Here is a 15999-nt window from a genome sequence, read left to right on the forward strand (position 1 = left end):
AAGGTTGAAGTCACGAAATAGTGATGATGAAACGGTAACATGAACGAATTCCTACCCTTGTAATAGAAACTCTGGCACTGAAATGAAGTCGCGCTATATAATCCTCCCATTATTGGCTCTCTGCTTCAAAGATTTACACACTTATAGCAAATAAAACTTACGTATATACATTACAAAAAGTCGTTTATGAGATTTTACAATGATCTCTACAAAATGACAGCATGACATTACTATGACGAAACACGTTATGGTAAGGCGGTATCAACACTAAACTGAGTATTTCCATTCATGTTACAAAAAATATTAAATCTGCTTTAGAAGTTCCTGATGTCGCTTTTCAAATTTATAACAAGGCCCGACGATCGCATTTACATTGTTTTTTTAAACTTTGTCATGCCAAAATCTTTATATATATATATATATATATATATATAGTCCTATATAGTCCTCGCATTTTGTAAACGGCATTCTAATGTTTAAAAAAAAGTGCCGTCTAAAAAATAAAGTCAGCTGTTATGAGGATGCGATATAACTTGTGACAACAACTATTCTAAACTCAATAAGTGAACTGCATAGATAGGCAAATATCAAAATGTGTTACGGGTTGTGTTTCTAAAGGCTCGGTTCTTTTTAGGATAATTGAAGTCTTTGCAGCAACAGAGACACGTTCGTTTTCGTTGTTTCGAAAGTAAGAGCTTGTTTACTTGCATTTTACATCAACTGCACACTGAATAAGTTAAACTCGTGTTGCGGTTTTTTGGCGTATACAACATGCGGTTCTCTAATGTGGCAGACGAGAATTTTAATAATTAGAGAATTTGGTTTTGTGTTAGCTAGGACTAGTGTATGATTTAAACAAAGTGTTTGTCATTTCCAGCTATTTTCTGATGATTGAGTTACTCCATAAAAGATTATATCACTTGGCTAGTTAGAGACAGAAGACAACTAACAAATACTTAACAACCAAGTGCTTTATTTATCTGAAGTTATACATCCTTCCCTGAATACGTTCTCAGGATGACCGTCTGGTTCCATTAGCCTCGCAGCTTATCATTGCCAACAGTAACCCGCTCAAAGCCGGAAATCATGCATTTTTTCCCATTTCCTTGGTACAAATGTTTATTTTGAACATAAAGATTAATATTGAGTACACAAAATACCGAAAAACTAACGCTGTCTCCTGGTTCTATATAGTTCCGCACATAACTAACTATTAGCTGCAAAAATAGCTTCTACACATCAAGTTTCGGACTACGCGTTCCGCCAATGACCACCACGGCTCGAATACTGAACAGGTGTGCTAGCTGAACAATGGTTAATTTGACTCAATGAATACGTTCAGTAATTAACAGCCCTTCTACCCCCGGCCTCCATGTAATGTTTTCTGGCAGCTGACACGAGTTTCACACTTTGTACATGCTTCTTTTCTCATTGATTTATACACAAAGGCTTGTTGCCTTTGGACAGTTTTTACACAAGAAGTTTCTCGACTTCGCCGCGCAGAGCTTCAACCTGAGGCTTCAACTGTGAACCTTCGTTTGTCGTAACAGACACGGCGATTACAGAACGCGAAACACCACAGGCACGACCCAGGGCAGTCTTTGACGGCACAAACACGTATGGCACGTTCTTATCTTCGCAGAGGAGCGGCAAGTGGAGAAGAATTTCAATGGGATTAGCGTCTGCCGACATGATGATCATTTCTGAAATGCCTGTATGTAACATCAAATATGGGAGGATGAAGTAAAGACAGTTGTTAACAAGTTACTCTGTGGCGACAGAAAGTGGTTACTGTGGGTGGCGAGAGGATCAAACAGATGTCGCTGTCAAAGATGTCTTTTTAGTAGTCTGTTACTAATAGCGTTTTGCGAGTATATTTGTCGAGGAAAGCGCGGTTCAGATCAAATGAAACAACATACTTGAGCATCACCAAAAAATGTGAACACCGTCTCCTTCATAGTTGGTTGCATTGAGATAGCAGATCGCACTAACCCGCTATGACAAAGTACCTAGCCAAAAAACACTGCTGACGCTTACCTCTGTTTAAGGTTTTTGTCGCCTCATTCGCTCCCTTACGGATTTGTTTGTAGTTTGTGGCCTGCTGCACGAGATTGAGAATTTTCGTGGACAGATCTGCATTATTATTACAAAATAACATGTTACTGTTATAACAAAATAAAGACTTCTCCCATAAAACAAAAGCATGATACATCTTATAGAGTTCCTATAGTAAGCAAATAATTTCCATCAGTAAGAAGAACCCGCGCAAAACCTTTATCAAGGATTTCAAACATATTTTTCACGCTAACTTTTTTTTTAGACGTCTTTACTAAAAATAACACAAACAAAATGTTTGTCGCTTTTTACGTCCGGCACTTGAGCCGTTAGGCATTGCTTTAGACTTTTGATGGAGAGTATCTAAGATGCTTAATACAAAGTCTCCTTCAGACTATGTCTTATAAACTGCAATACGTCACAAATAATACACGAAAAAGTCAAAAGGTGGCTCGTTTGTTGGCCAGTGCAGTTGCTCTTCATTATGGAACGACTATCCATGCGGTCGCCCGGTTACACCAAAGTCGGCCACGTGTTAGCACTTCACCTGGCGACAATCAATCGATGTCATTCTACTTCAGTAAAGCTCTCATCACACCGCGTGAAGAGTGGCGCCCAATCGGCTAATCGGTGTAAATACTGACCTACACGCTAGGTGTCATCCGCCATTATGCTAGTATACGAACATACCATGTTCGAATTATATAGGTGTCTTCAAGCCATAATATCAAAACAATTACAACGCGAACCAGTGATAAATAACGATATGTATATATATATAACCGTAATTTCTCAATCTTACCGGGATCGGCCAACGGATAGGCCTTAGGATTTACTTCGTCGGCCATCGGAATTGCAGTGTACGTCGCAGAGAGAGCAAATCACGAGAATGCACGCGCTTGCTGAGTTGGTTTACCAAAGCGAAGGAACACCACCACGGCAATGATCATCAACTAGCAGACAACAAACATATGCGCACGTGGTGCAGCGCGCGAAAACAGAAGCTTTGAATTTTTTTCATAGAAGCTTCGCTAAAGTGCTGTGTGGTAAATCGAATTAGAATAGAACTACCGTGATATCGATCAAATAAAAACAGAAATATTTTTGTCATGTACGCGTGATCAATAGAAATCAATCGAACAGCCGAACCATATTGCACAGATTCTGGCCATACTTCTTACACGAAAACACTCATATTTCAAAAGCAGCTTGCCCATACAACCTGTTCTTTGTTCACATAGGTTATGTAATATGTTCTGTTCCGCAATTTCTATATTCTCAACGTGGATGTTAGCAATCTATAAGTAGAGAAAAAAAGGAAGTTATCTTGTTAAAACCAGGATCATCTTCTTTATCTGCACAATTTGTGTACCAGTTATTTGTCGTTAGCGGGACACGAAACAGGAGCTTGACCATGCAAGTAGTCGTTAAAATAATGCCACATGATTATAATACTTATTGAGAACCGAGAAACGTTGCAAGATGCTTAGTGGTCTCTTTTTATTATTTTTGTCGATGCTATTGCCCTGAATAGAGTAGAAAGAATCAACATTTCTAAACAAAAATAAAATAGATGCATATGTAGGTACACCTTTGACGCTAGTGTGCACGGAATACTGAAATTACCTGACCAGTATTAAAATGAAACCAAGTTCATTCTAGGATTGTCGTTCGCTGACGGTAACAAAGAGAAAGATTAAGTCGAAGAGAATTGGTAAGATACAGTTATCACTATTCATTTTAATTTTTAATGTTTGTATTATTTTTATATTAGCGAGTTCGCAAGTTTTCGGGGCCCCCACTCGACTGCACTGTTTTCGCCACATCCATTCTTATAACGCTGTCGCCAACAGTAGCTAACACTAAGGTATGTACAGTTATGCTTCAACCGACCGATTAAGAAATAACTTGCAGTTAAATACCAAAACTGTACAATTGATTTCATTAGCTTAATTAATTGAAAACCGAACAATTGTCCTTTACGAAAGCATTACATAGTACTTCTAAGCAGTGATATTATTGCAATAATCATATACAAAAAAAAAAAAATATTACTACTGTATATCGTAATCACTCATATATTCGCCCTTCGCTATATGGTACTGTGAAAAAAATTACGCTTGTGTCTCCCTTTTGAAATGACGAGTGTCAAACAGATATGTGTAAGCGACTGGGAATACAGGTCATTGACGGTTAAATGAGCAAGACATGCCGAATAATTTATGACAATTTATTTTTAATGAAATTTTTCCTCACGATTTAGCGTTCGCGTTTTCCGTAGATGTTACTGGGTCCACGCTTCGTTTGTTGTTCAATTTCGTTTGTTTATGTTCATTACGATTCGAAACAATGGAATATAAATTTGTGATAATTAAAAACAAACGAAGCTAATGTGTGTTTTCCGTGTCTTAATGGCATAGCTGGTCTTCCATATGATTCTAGTGCGCACATTTTTAATATGCTCTCTTAAACTCCGAAAGTATTTCAGATCACTGGAATGTGTATGGAACCTGTTCTGAAGAAGTATTTCCTAGCTCAGACTTACTTAATATAGAATTCAATTAAACCCCAACACTATCCTAAGAAATTTACTGAACAATATATACGCAACACAGTATGATTGGCACAATATTATACGACTACTTTCGCAGTCTGCTTGCCATATCCTATCACTGCCAAACGAAGACATATACTACCCCATAATACCAACGTAGTTCGGATTAAGATAAGTGTCTATAACACAACATGCTACTTCGTTTTAAGGAAGACACAAGGTTACCATTAGTTAATTCATATCTAACACCGCCTGTTGCTGTTAGCATTCTGGCTCTGTGTATGTAAAAACCCATTATCTACATTGAAAAATCGGAGAGCCAAGGATGACGAGATTACTGTCACTGGAACATCGTGTCTAGGATTCAACAGTCGTCTCCCGAAAAGCTTTACTTCTGCAAGGAAAACAAATTAGCACTATGAAAAAAAAAATTAAAATCAGTAGTGTTCATTGATCTCGCAATAAAACTACAGACTGTCTTAAATCGTAGGATTTGAGACAATTTCCTTCTCATTCATATCCGATTGAATACGGACAGCTCACCTATACGAGCCTTCAGCATCAATAGTCTCTATGCTAATTGAGGCTTGTTAATCAAGCACCAAGATGTTGGCGGCACAGAGTTTAGTGTATGGTTAAAAAGATGACGATTGCTGATCAACAAATGCTAATCAGTAGCCAGAGATGCTTTGACATTGATGCTACATAACATCCAGAGGGAGTATGTCGTTTAGGCTCCTGCACCCATATATCTATATCCATAGTCAATTCATCTCATCACGGTAGTCAGCTAATCTCTTATTCACTACCTAAATTGTATCCCCTTAAGTACATATATGCATATCAATATTAGTTCGTGTGTGTATATATATCATTTTTGTGTGTGTTTTGAAATTTATGCCTCTTTGAATATTTGTTGCGTGGCAATGGCCTTCTACAAGATTTACAACAAATTCCGCGGACCTCAACATTATCTTTTTGCCAATTTGTACAGACCGCGACAATGTAAACTCATTCCTCCACTTGGCTGGTTGGTAATTTATTGTTTGCTTATATTGCGAATGGCACTCCGGTTTCCCAAAGAGCGTGTCGGGTTTATCATGCCGGAGATGCTTGCTTGCGAAAGAAGTCTCTCTGAGCGGAGGAATTTATTGGGCCGTAACTGCGATTTTTTCCACTCCTGCTATTCGTATACAACGGTTCATAGAAATTACATCGGTACATGGCTGAACAGGTACGAGACAGACTCGCCGTTATGTGTTCTCCGGATGGCCTCAGCCAAAATCATCGACACGTCGATACACTGAAAATAAATTAGACGTATCCACCTTTAGAACGCCCAACTTCAATGTACATTATTCGTTTTGTAGAGAAGTCCTTAAAGCGTTTAATCCGGTTTAGACCATAAAAATCTTTTAGCCACTTTTCCAGTGTGCAAGACGTAGGAGAGGCAAAGAACGTGAAGCTGTTGTTACACACCTGAACTTTTGCGCTATCCTTCATATGTTGATCCTGCGGGATCGAGTTAGTAACAACGACAGCTTCAAACGCAGCTGAGTTAATACGTTGAATAGCAGGTCCAGAAAAAATGCCATGTGTCAGGATTGCGTAAACCTTCTGGGCGCCGGCTTCGACCAGTTTGTTGGCGGCGTGACAGACGGTTCCGCACGTATCAGCCATATCGTCTACGAGAATCGCGATCTTTTCGCGGACATCTCCGACAAGTACCATCGATGCAACTTCGTTTGCCTTCTTACGCTCTTTGTGGATCAACGCGAACTCAACGTTTAAACGATCAGCAATAGACGTCACCCTGAAACCGAAAGGAAGTTCACAGTCACGTTATTACGGCAACAGCAAAACGAAGAGAATAGTACTCCTATGCCGTTAAACGGTTTTGTGGAATAATATGTAAATGGCGACCATAGTTAGATAACACATATGTGCACCCAATCGTACTTCAATCAAGACTTCACCTTTTTGCTCCACCTGCATCAGGTGACACAATGATCGCATTACGCCAATCAGGAATGTTTTCTCGTATCCATTTAAGTACAGCAGGTTCGGCGTATAAGTTGTCGACCGGAATATCGAAGAAGCCTTGAATCTGCGAAGCGTGCAGATCCATTGTGATAATATGATCGGCGCCAGCTACCGACAGCATGTTTGCAACGAGCTTGGCCGAGATTGGGGCGCGCGACTTGTCCTTCTTGTCCTGACGAGCATAAGGGAAGCATGGAATAACGGCAGATACTCGCGATGCGGAAGCTATTTTGCATGCGTTGATCATGATAAGTAGTTCCATCAAGTTGTCATTCACCTCTCCGCAACCACTCTGGATAATATATACATCTTCACCTCGAACCGACTCACCAATCTCAACACTACATGTGACCAAAACGATAACAGATGCAAAAACAGCGGGTTCCGTCAATCGGGTTTTGTTGGGAAGGCCAGCTTCTTTTTGAAGTACATATGCCATTAATATATTTGAAAAAAAAATCAGCTCAGAACAGGTTCCTAGCTTGCCTTCAATTTATTGACGAATACGCTAAATTCCTTTGTAGCAAAATAGACAAATATCTCCATTCATTTAGGTGGGTCATCTGCGGTCCGTGGCATGTTACGAGTACGAGTAAAAAAAAATACAAACAACAAAGCATAAAAGTAAATCCTTGTGACTCTTGGCCCGATGGAATGTGCTGCGTAGTATTTTGTGCTTAGATGATCATCGATGAGAATGAAAAAACGTAAACTGCAGAACTTTTTTCTCTTATTAAAGCACCAGGTGCATGCAATTTGATGTAGTATATAGGACATTCTGTGCTACAGGTCATTTTGAAATACAACGTTATTATTTTTTGAAACATTTACATATTTAGATTTTTTGAATGGATAGATGCAATAAAATTTTAGATACCTCAAGATGCAAAGTTTACAGAAACTGATTCATTGATTGACTGGTGACAGTTCTACTGCCCTCGGTAGCTTGCGATTGATTACCTACAGGTGTAGACTAAGCATCCAAGATAATACGGTACTAACGTGCAATAAATAGATTGATATAGTAGGAACCAATAGTAGCGGTTGCCCAGCTAAAGCTTCGCTTGAAGTAAAGAGTTTCGTTGTCCACAACCTCATCTAACGTCGGACTGCCGACGTGATTAGCAAACCCGCGAGAAGTGTCTAGTAAGGGTCCCTGACTTGCCAACAATCAACCTCTACTAAGGTCAGCTTCCGTAAGCTTGTATGGAGAACTTCACCGTGTCAAAACCGTAGCGTTGCTGAGTATGTTGAAAACCTTATGAAGCCGGCAAGCCGAAGTCAAACAAACCTAACTCCCGGCTAACAGTAGAAGGCCTTTAGTTCTATCCAACATTTGTATGCGGAATGCATATTGCATACCAAAGACTCGCTTTAATGTCAAAGTGTTTCAAAACATTAACTATAAGAAGTTGAAAAGCTATTATGTTCTATTTAATATGTGAAGGAATTAAGTTTGCCTGATCGAAATAGCACTTACCAAGTTTCCTGGTTAGAGAACTTCTTAAGCACAACCTTACCGAGGTTGATACCTAATCGGTCGACGATCCGCTGCGCGAGGTCGCAGTGGGACGAGCCCGAGAATACTTTAATATTCGGCATTTTGGGTTTTTTTTTCTCTTTAGACTGGCCGTGAATTTCTTTTATTTCTGGCAAAGTCGGCGAACGCGTTGAGGTGGCTGGTTCTTGGCCGTTTGCCTGAAGGTCCCTGATAAGAACACTCCAGGGAGCGGATTCCGCCGACGACGTGTTAGTGGAGGCTATCGTGATGCCACGGACGGGGTCCTGTGCAACGTATAAACGCAGTATCAAGCCAACGTTATTAATACTGTTCAAGCATGAAGCTCTGAAACTGTCTGACTCTTCGTAGTAGTTACAAAGTGTATCGTTGTAACGCTGTGTTTTTATATATCATATCTATATATCATGGCTATGTATAGGTACTACTTTTATAGAAAAAGATACAGAAACATGTATATTTAACCATCTTGGAGGATTAAAAAACATATTCCACTTTTTCTTTTATTAATTAAATTAGTATGAAATAATAACCAAATAAGTATGCGGTAAGTACAGTTTAAAGTGGCTCATTTGTTGCATATGTTGCGGGTGTAAAAATTATCATTATTTGTAGGATGTTTCTAACATAAATATATTTTATGGAGCGACCTAGCTAGGCAGCATTTGTCCTGTAGACGGTACGAAAGGGCGACATACGTAAATTGTAAAGGGGTCTCTATTAGTCATCGATAACCAATGGTCAACTCGTTGCAGACGTATTGTCTAACACACGGAGACTTACGGATTCCTTGATACTTTTTAATTTCGAAAAATGATCTAGTTTATCTCGAAACGACATGGTTTATCTCTGTAACGCTAAAGAAATCACATATACGAGTTCATCGTAATGTTCCTTTACTTTAATTCGGCGCAGATTTTACCTTCTCGACATGTATCCAAATCAGACCGTGTCGTCTTAACAAATCGCAAACTAACCACTAAATTACGGGTACGTTAGTTATTTAGGAGTGAGCCCTGTGACAACAAAACATCATCTAGCCTCATACCCAATGGATTTGAATTACCAAACTCAGCTCAAATAATAATTTCGTAATACCCGAACATTATAATCCGTAGTTTTATATCCGTAGTAGTGGGGACACCAGCACAGTATTTTCTAACTGTATACAAACTTGTCATAAAACATTACGATCAGTATGACGTAACCTTCCAAACCTAATCGTGAAGAACTGGCTTCTTTCTTTCATAAAGCTGGCAGGCAAGAGCTTCTGAAACTAACTAACGGATGCGTATTATATTGTGATTTTTCAAAATGAAAAAAGCAGGATTCCATTCCAAAGATCTATCTAATGTAGGAAACCGTGTACTAAAAAAATACGAGGTGTAGATATTTTCTTTGGATGTATCGATTTTTATTTGTGCTTCTTACCAGCTCTAACACATGACTCCCTAATGCATAATTATGACAAAACCGTCATATACTCGTTTATCGAAACTGTCACTTATGCCTCCTCAGATTTTGTTCTCTTTCATGAAAACCGAGATAGTGTCATACAGGTATTAGATAATAAAATACTAAATCATCAGTTCGTTATTCTCACTCTGGCTGGATCATCCTTTCGGCCGAGTAGCTTCGTGCGTTAAACAGGTTGCCACACTATACATAATAACACCCTCAATAAACAATTTGTATTCTATGCATCAGATCCCTTTGAGTTGGTGACGAGCGAGTACGATCATTCAGCACCTTTGTACCGAATAATATATGCAAGGCACCGATAGACAATTATGCCGCCCTTTTCTTTTTCTTTTACCTGACATCGACAAATCATGCAGATTTACCACAATGACGATTTAAGAAACAACAAACCTCCGTATTCGTTAACTTGCCGGAAGTTGATCCTACAACTTTCCAAAGGGATTAACCACCGTGGGAAATTCACGCCGGTTCTATTGGAAAAAATTCAATGAGTTTCATCCGCGGACAAAACCAAAAATATCACGACGGTGACGACCTTCTGTTGCTACTAATACTCACAAAATCTTGGGTAGGCGACTTACAATGTCGTGCAGGATAAATAAGATACATATCATAAAAGAAGATTTCGCCCTCGATACTGTAGAGATTGGCGAATCATAGTATGCTCACCATTTGTTGCGGGCAACCGCGAAATTAGACACACACACAAACACGGTAGAACAAGGTTCAAGAGTGCAAGAGGGTCGATACAATCGTTCAACCACTACACAGTTTCTAGAGTTTACTACCTAAATTTTATCGTAAAGATCGCATCTCGATTAGATCAAACGCCCTGATATAAAACAATGATAAAACTCGTATCGCCCGACTGTCTGCCCGTTAGCTAGTTATTACGCATAAACCGTGCAAAAGATACACAGGCCGGCGCAATGCTCCAACACGGCACAGAATACGGGAGATAATGGAGAGAATTCCTTCTACACACTACAAGTTTTGCTAGCTGATAAAAACACAAGTGAGAGACTAAAGACTTGACACGCATCCAGACTGATACTGGGAGAATGGGAGTAATTGGCAATCTCCCCAGTCAACTACCGGTACGTAATAATGTCTTCTGTCCGGGGAGTGTCGACCTGAGCATAAATTGTTACACCTATAATAGGCAGGAACTTTCACAGAAAATCAAATTGGACTTCCACTTTGACTTTATGAACGCGCCCTGCACGCTTAGTTAGATGTAGGTTGCCTAAGTACTGTGGATTTGTGCGTAAACTATAAATATGATCAGGCGGTCATGTTCAACGTTACGACAACTCATAGTGTGATATTACCGTTATGCCGCTTTCAGCTATAAATGAAGAAACATTTGTATAGAAGATTGTTTAGCCGCGCAAATACAAGCGTAGAAATATAATGCCGCAGATATCTCTAAGCTTTCGTTTCTCGTGATCGAAAGAGTTTTGTCATCTATTTAAACGTTGCCCTAAATCTGCTTGTACTAGCCTGAGCTCAGTCAATCAAAGCGACCCGTTTTGGTGTGCTTAACTGCAACACAAACTTACTTAGCTGAGACAATACTTGCGATTGATGGACCAAGATAATATTTTATATACAGCCATGCACATACAAGGTATTTGCGTAGAAGACTTGCTGCGGTAGCTTATTCGTCTAGACGTTATTCACTGAGATTATTAAACCGTCCTGTTGGACAAGGTGTATGGTGTATGTCAAATCAGGATCTGGATCCTTCTCATGAAAAGTTCAAATAGCCTTCGTTCTCAATTCTCCATAATATTTATGTAATGACGAATGAGCTCGATTTCGCCTACGTGAAGCTTTTGAAAAATCTTACAGCCGGCGGCCTATCTAGAGTCAATTCGAAACACGATAAGCAAAACTGTCACAGTATCAGTGAATCAGTCAAAGAATGGTTCAGATTGTCAGCCAACGTGGCGCAAAGCCACTGGCCACCTTTCGTTTTGCTACGAATGGTTTTGTACCACGAGTGTCTAGATTGTCCAAGGGCAAGGTTCGTCGGAATTTGACCGAACAGATCGTTTAACAAAGATAGGATTCCACTCGACAGCGACAAACCTCGCTATGAATGGGTTATATTGGACTGCCAGATAAACACAGATAGTTGCTCGTACAACTTGAAAACATTTAGATCTATTTATTATAGATCTATTTATTAAACAAAAATCCCCAGATGTAGTCTTGGTTGGATTTATGACAGAACATTCAGTGAGCTATTAGGGTTGTCTGCGTGTGTATTTATGGCTAAACGGGTTAGAAGAAATTTAAATCAACTGTATTCTAGACTTACATTTACAGCGCTTTTAGTGCAGCTACAGACTCCAACGATTTATAGAATATGTTCTGTAAAGTTACGGTTTTACTAAAAAGTTCTACTTTGGAGAACTACGTATTAAGTTAAGCTAGTATTCGTGCGTATGTGAATATTTTCGATATAGGGAGTTCATTGAATTAACAATGAACTTCTCCATTTAGTCACCACTCATCGGGCTAACCGAGACGCTTATTCACAATAACAAAACACATACATGACATTTCCCTCAGTAATAACCCAACCGCTGTCTTCAACTTTCCTTCATTTCTCTTGATGGAAATGATCTTGATGAAGAAGCTAATACGCAGTGACGAGCATTTTCCACCGTGTTGTCCTGAAGGCAAAACGCTACTATCCGTTCTGGCATCTCAAACTGATTTCACCTAAGATAGAAAGGTCTCAATGAGTAGGCCGCTGAATCGACAGAGAGAGCTGCAAAAGCTAAGAGTCTGGTGAAAGCGCGTTCCGAATAAAGTTCAATGCTAAAGCCAGGAACAGATTTCGATTATTGAGATGAGCTCAACGTATTTCAGTGGCACTTCGAACTGGATGAAAACAACAATCTCTGACGACATGCGCGTTGATCGTCATTATTGAGATATCTTACAGAGCTTCCCATATATCGACACACGTAACTTGATCAACCATGCTACGGACGAATGACAATTGACTAGTGGTAAAACTTTCTTCTTACCAGCTTCAAAGTAAAGGTTATGCTAGGTCAATATTTAAAAAAACTTCATTGGCCCATTTAGGAGCCTGATACTGCATTCAATAGCCAGTCAGTCTAGGGAAAGGAAGTAGAGTGGCTAAGGTATGACAGTAGGCACGGGTGTCTTTAGCATCGCAAACTTTTACGGCTTAGATGAGCACGGCTATTGCCGGTATTGAAAATACACTCACTTCACGTGGTCCTATTCACTTATGTCCTTTTGATCAATACATTTCACTTTGCATCCGCACTTCTTGACGCGAAATAAACAAGCCTTTTCAAGATGACGAAATACGCTACAAAGTTGATGTTTTCAATTGTAAGACCAACCTTCGTTGCATCTTGCGGTTAATTTCCATTTAAATTAGCTTAATTACTTCTTAACACACACCATCTGCTGGAGCGGCATGAATGGTCAAAAATGAGCCCGCAGGCATGATTCTATGCGTCTCTATCAACCGGAGGTTAGTCGTCCGTTAGAAACAATTTCGGCGCACAGTCCAGATGCCTTCTTGTGACCATGGCAACTATCATTTGCAAATATATTCTTGCTTTTAAATTCGCTACAGATATTCTCAGCTTCTAGGCTTCCTCTAGATATCCTAGGCTTTCGATGTCAACAAACCTTTTCAACGTTCACAGGATATTTCGCCATCTTCGCCGCAGGCGGTTCTCTTCTATATCCTATTTCTCAAACCAAAGCCACATCTATCTCACTGGCATCGGTCGATTGTTTTTTGCCCGATTACCCGTCATTATTCTTTTTATGTAGTTGTTTCTATGTGCACATGCCACACGTGCCTATCTCCATCAAATCGACTTATTAAATAGGTCTAATTTGATAGTATTTCATATTTTTTTCTATTGCTTATATCATACTCACTAGTCAAGCTACAAAAAGACGAAGCGTGTTCGAAAAATGAGTGAACGCTATTGATTTTGAGAGATATTTCGAGAGAATCTTTCATGATGTGACGATAACTCCGCCGCTTAAGATTTACAAATATGGTACAGGGGAACTGATGAACATACTGGCAGTAATTTATGCAGGAACACAACGATTATTGTTGGAAGCATTCATCGCACATGTTCCCGCTCCTTCCACAAACGGGGACCACATGCATGATAAAGTCATTGACAGACACACACATTTTGAAAAATCATAGCGGGCTGAACTACGAATATGTTGAAAGCGTTCTGCGCAGCTGTGTTAGAAAGTTGTTTATATCGGCGAAACATTACATACGTCCATTGTACGCTTACGGACAGCCTACGGGGAACAAACGTATTTTTTCGATCGCTTGTCACAACAGACCATTCAGCAGCACTTGAATATAATACTTAGTTAACTATTAGTGTTAGTTAACCAAATATTTTTTTACACATGTGAGACGTACCGGTGTGCGTAGTCCTAGCTACAGATAATAAATGTAGATTTCTTCCTACCTAACGCAGTAACGTGACTATAACACTATTAAACAACGAAATCTGCTGTGCTTTCTATCCCGTAGCATTCACAGTAGAAGTCGTCCAAATGTTATCGCCACCACCACAGCCATTCTGTGAACCGGCCAATGTGACACATCATCGTCAATAGGATTATCTCTCGTTTAAGACCTGTCTAGGGTGTTAAGCCTCATACAACCAAATAGGTAAAACTCGCAAAAGCTCTCAGCAACAGATGAGACAACGAACATCTTTTCTAAGTTCCTATCATAACGCTCGTCAGTGATTACCAGTTCCTACAAGTGACGTTCTGCGTTCAGCTAGCCTTTTCTACCCAACAGGCTGCTACTAAAGGATATCTCTTGCGCGTCACGAAGAACAAAAATCTGTTCAACAATCTCTTGTTACGGGAGTAGACTGAATATTCATTCACTTTCTTTTCCCTACCTTGAACCTCGAATAGTAGTTGCTTAGCACTTGCAAATGAAGTATGTATGCAAACTGTCTATCTCGTCACAGGTACATTGCCTACACTGCAAATTATACACAGAGCACAGACCACCTCGTAGTACTAACTGCAGACAGGCCGCGAGCCAATTGAGTTCTTGTAAATGCAGTAGCTTTGTCTGCACGATATTCCGCCGCCCCTGGAAAACTCCACTCCACTCAAATGTTATATCTCACCAATAGGCTCGTTTATCTACGTCAAAAGAAAGGAGTTCGGAAATCAACAACAACAGCAGCAGCAGCAGCAGTAGCAGCTGCGCGACACCCGCAATCAAGATTTTTACCGGAGATATTACTCACACAGGGTCGAGACTTATATGAGAGGGTTATTCACCACAACAACAAAAACAACTGCAGACGACAGAGGCGCTATCAAATACCTGTTGTGTGTTTTATCGAAGCGATGCCGGCTGGAGAGGGCATATAAGATTGGCAATAAAAGACTTAAACGTTAATTGAAATAAGTTAATAAAACCTCCCACATAGCATGCAATTATTGTAACATGGTAAGCAAAAAACTTATTAATAATAAGTACCGGTAAAAGAAATATTTTTAAATGGGAAAGTACTGAGGGTAAAGGAAGGTTTGCAAAAAATGCCGTCTGCTCCGAATGGTGCGAAACTTTGCAAACCCAGGTGGTATTTAAAACCCAGTTAATGGCACAGTGATCCGAACGCGTTTGATAAACTCGTAAGCCTTTTAGGAAACAGTAAGACTCTTGAATTGGTATCTGCTTCACGATTTCAGGCAACTTAGTGAGTAGATTAGGCCTTTACAAAGTGATAGATCTAATGCAAACCGATGACATTTTTAGATTATTCTAATTTAATTCGTAACTATACAGTATAAATTTAGATAAAAAAAAAAAACGATTGTTCTGTTAATTCCAATAACCAATAAAGATGACTTTATTGGTCGTCCGGTCTAAACTTGTCGATTATTCTACTTTAGTGTATCGTGGAAAGAAAAGATGTTGCTTGGTAGTATAAAATCGATTACATATTGTTTAACCATGATATATATATATATATATATATATATATATATATATATATATATATAATCCAGTTATCTCAAAATATATGAGGGATTTTTTATACTTAGATTTGTTTATAAAGGATAAAGTTTTCTAGCCCTATATCAAATCAATCAAAATTTGATGGTCTCAAAAGTATTTCTCCGTGAAATTTGTTCGCGTTATTTGTTTTTTATCATTCTTCTCATTGTTCTTTTGTAAATATATGATTAGCTACTCAGGCTTATCTTACACTACAACAAGGAAGTGGTGGCAAATATTTAAAATCCTACCGGCTATTTAAGATTTTGTTAA

At 39.2% G+C, this 15999-nt stretch overlaps 3 protein-coding genes across 23 annotated transcripts in view; 1 reads left to right on the forward strand and 2 right to left on the reverse strand.

The window, feature by feature from the left end:
• Positions 1-953: 953 nt before the first annotated feature.
• Positions 954-3008, reverse strand: hoip (NHP2-like protein 1 hoip). 2 transcript variants are annotated; one of them, XM_022788386.2, is made up of 3 exons: positions 2858-3008; positions 2038-2133; positions 954-1712 (listed from the first exon to the last, which is right to left on the reverse strand). In XM_022788386.2, exons 1-3 carry the CDS (start codon positions 2901-2903, stop codon positions 1471-1473), a joined length of 384 nt encoding a protein of 127 aa, XP_022644121.1. In that variant the 5' UTR covers positions 2904-3008; the 3' UTR covers positions 954-1470. The 2 variants fall into 2 exon arrangements, with proteins under 2 accessions (XP_022644121.1, XP_086838370.1); XM_086982244.1 differs by lacking the exon at positions 2858-3008 and adding an exon at positions 2478-2572.
• A 1263-nt stretch (positions 3009-4271) lies between these two features.
• Prps (phosphoribosyl pyrophosphate synthetase) lies at positions 4272-14947 on the reverse strand. 6 transcript variants are annotated; one of them, XM_086982184.1, is made up of 5 exons: positions 14609-14947; positions 8133-8437; positions 6586-6993; positions 6089-6422; positions 4272-5912 (listed from the first exon to the last, which is right to left on the reverse strand). In XM_086982184.1, the coding sequence occupies exons 2-5, from the start codon at positions 8252-8254 to the stop codon at positions 5820-5822; spliced, it is 957 nt and encodes a 318-aa protein (XP_086838310.1). In that variant the 5' UTR covers positions 8255-8437; positions 14609-14947; the 3' UTR covers positions 4272-5819. The 6 variants fall into 6 exon arrangements, with proteins under 6 accessions (XP_086838310.1, XP_086838317.1, XP_086838323.1 ...); XM_086982191.1 differs by lacking the exon at positions 14609-14947 and adding an exon at positions 14162-14304; XM_086982197.1 differs by lacking the exon at positions 14609-14947 and adding an exon at positions 14113-14244.
• LOC111243170 (uncharacterized) overlaps positions 10563-15999 on the forward strand; it is a 35922-nt gene continuing 30485 nt past the window's right edge. For 11 of the 15 annotated variants that reach the window (XR_015322667.1, XR_015322659.1, XR_015322663.1 and 8 more), the window contains exon 1: positions 10563-10750. Coding sequence is in view for 2 of the 15 variants with exons in the window: in XM_022788332.2 (XP_022644067.1) it covers positions 10715-10750 (36 nt within the window). In the remaining 13 variants the exon portion in view is untranslated. Of the gene's footprint in view, positions 10751-15027; positions 15175-15218; positions 15425-15999 lie in introns of those variants that run through there. The other 4 variants (XM_022788348.2, XM_022788366.2, XM_022788373.2 and 1 more) reach the window with 4 other exon arrangements.

The sequence above is a fragment of the Varroa destructor genome, unplaced genomic scaffold (assembly GCF_002443255.2).
Source record: "Varroa destructor unplaced genomic scaffold, Vdes_3.0 BEIS01000001.1, whole genome shotgun sequence".
Classification (NCBI taxonomy): domain Eukaryota; kingdom Metazoa; phylum Arthropoda; class Arachnida; order Mesostigmata; family Varroidae; genus Varroa; species Varroa destructor.

Bases quoted from the DNA above. Each gene is read 5' to 3' on its own strand.
- hoip (XM_086982244.1), bottom strand. From the start codon at position 2,556: ATGGATAGTCGTTCCATAATGAAGAGCAACTGCACTGGCCAACAAACG. The intron at 2,134-2,477 runs GTGACGTATTGC...ATAATAATGCAG, and splicing joins GACTTTTTCGTGTATTATTT to ATCTGTCCACGAAAATTCTC. The intron at 1,713-2,037 runs GTAAGCGTCAGC...TGTTACATACAG, and splicing joins GACAAAAACCTTAAACAGAG to GCATTTCAGAAATGATCATC.
- Prps (XM_022788286.2), bottom strand. From the start codon at position 13,370: ATGGCGAAATATCCTGTGAACGTTGAAAAG. The intron at 8,438-13,340 runs GTTTGTTGACAT...TACGTTGCACAG, and splicing joins ATCCTGTGAACGTTGAAAAG to GACCCCGTCCGTGGCATCAC. The intron at 6,994-8,132 runs GTAAGTGCTATT...GGTCACATGTAG, and splicing joins TTCTCTAACCAGGAAACTTG to TGTTGAGATTGGTGAGTCGG.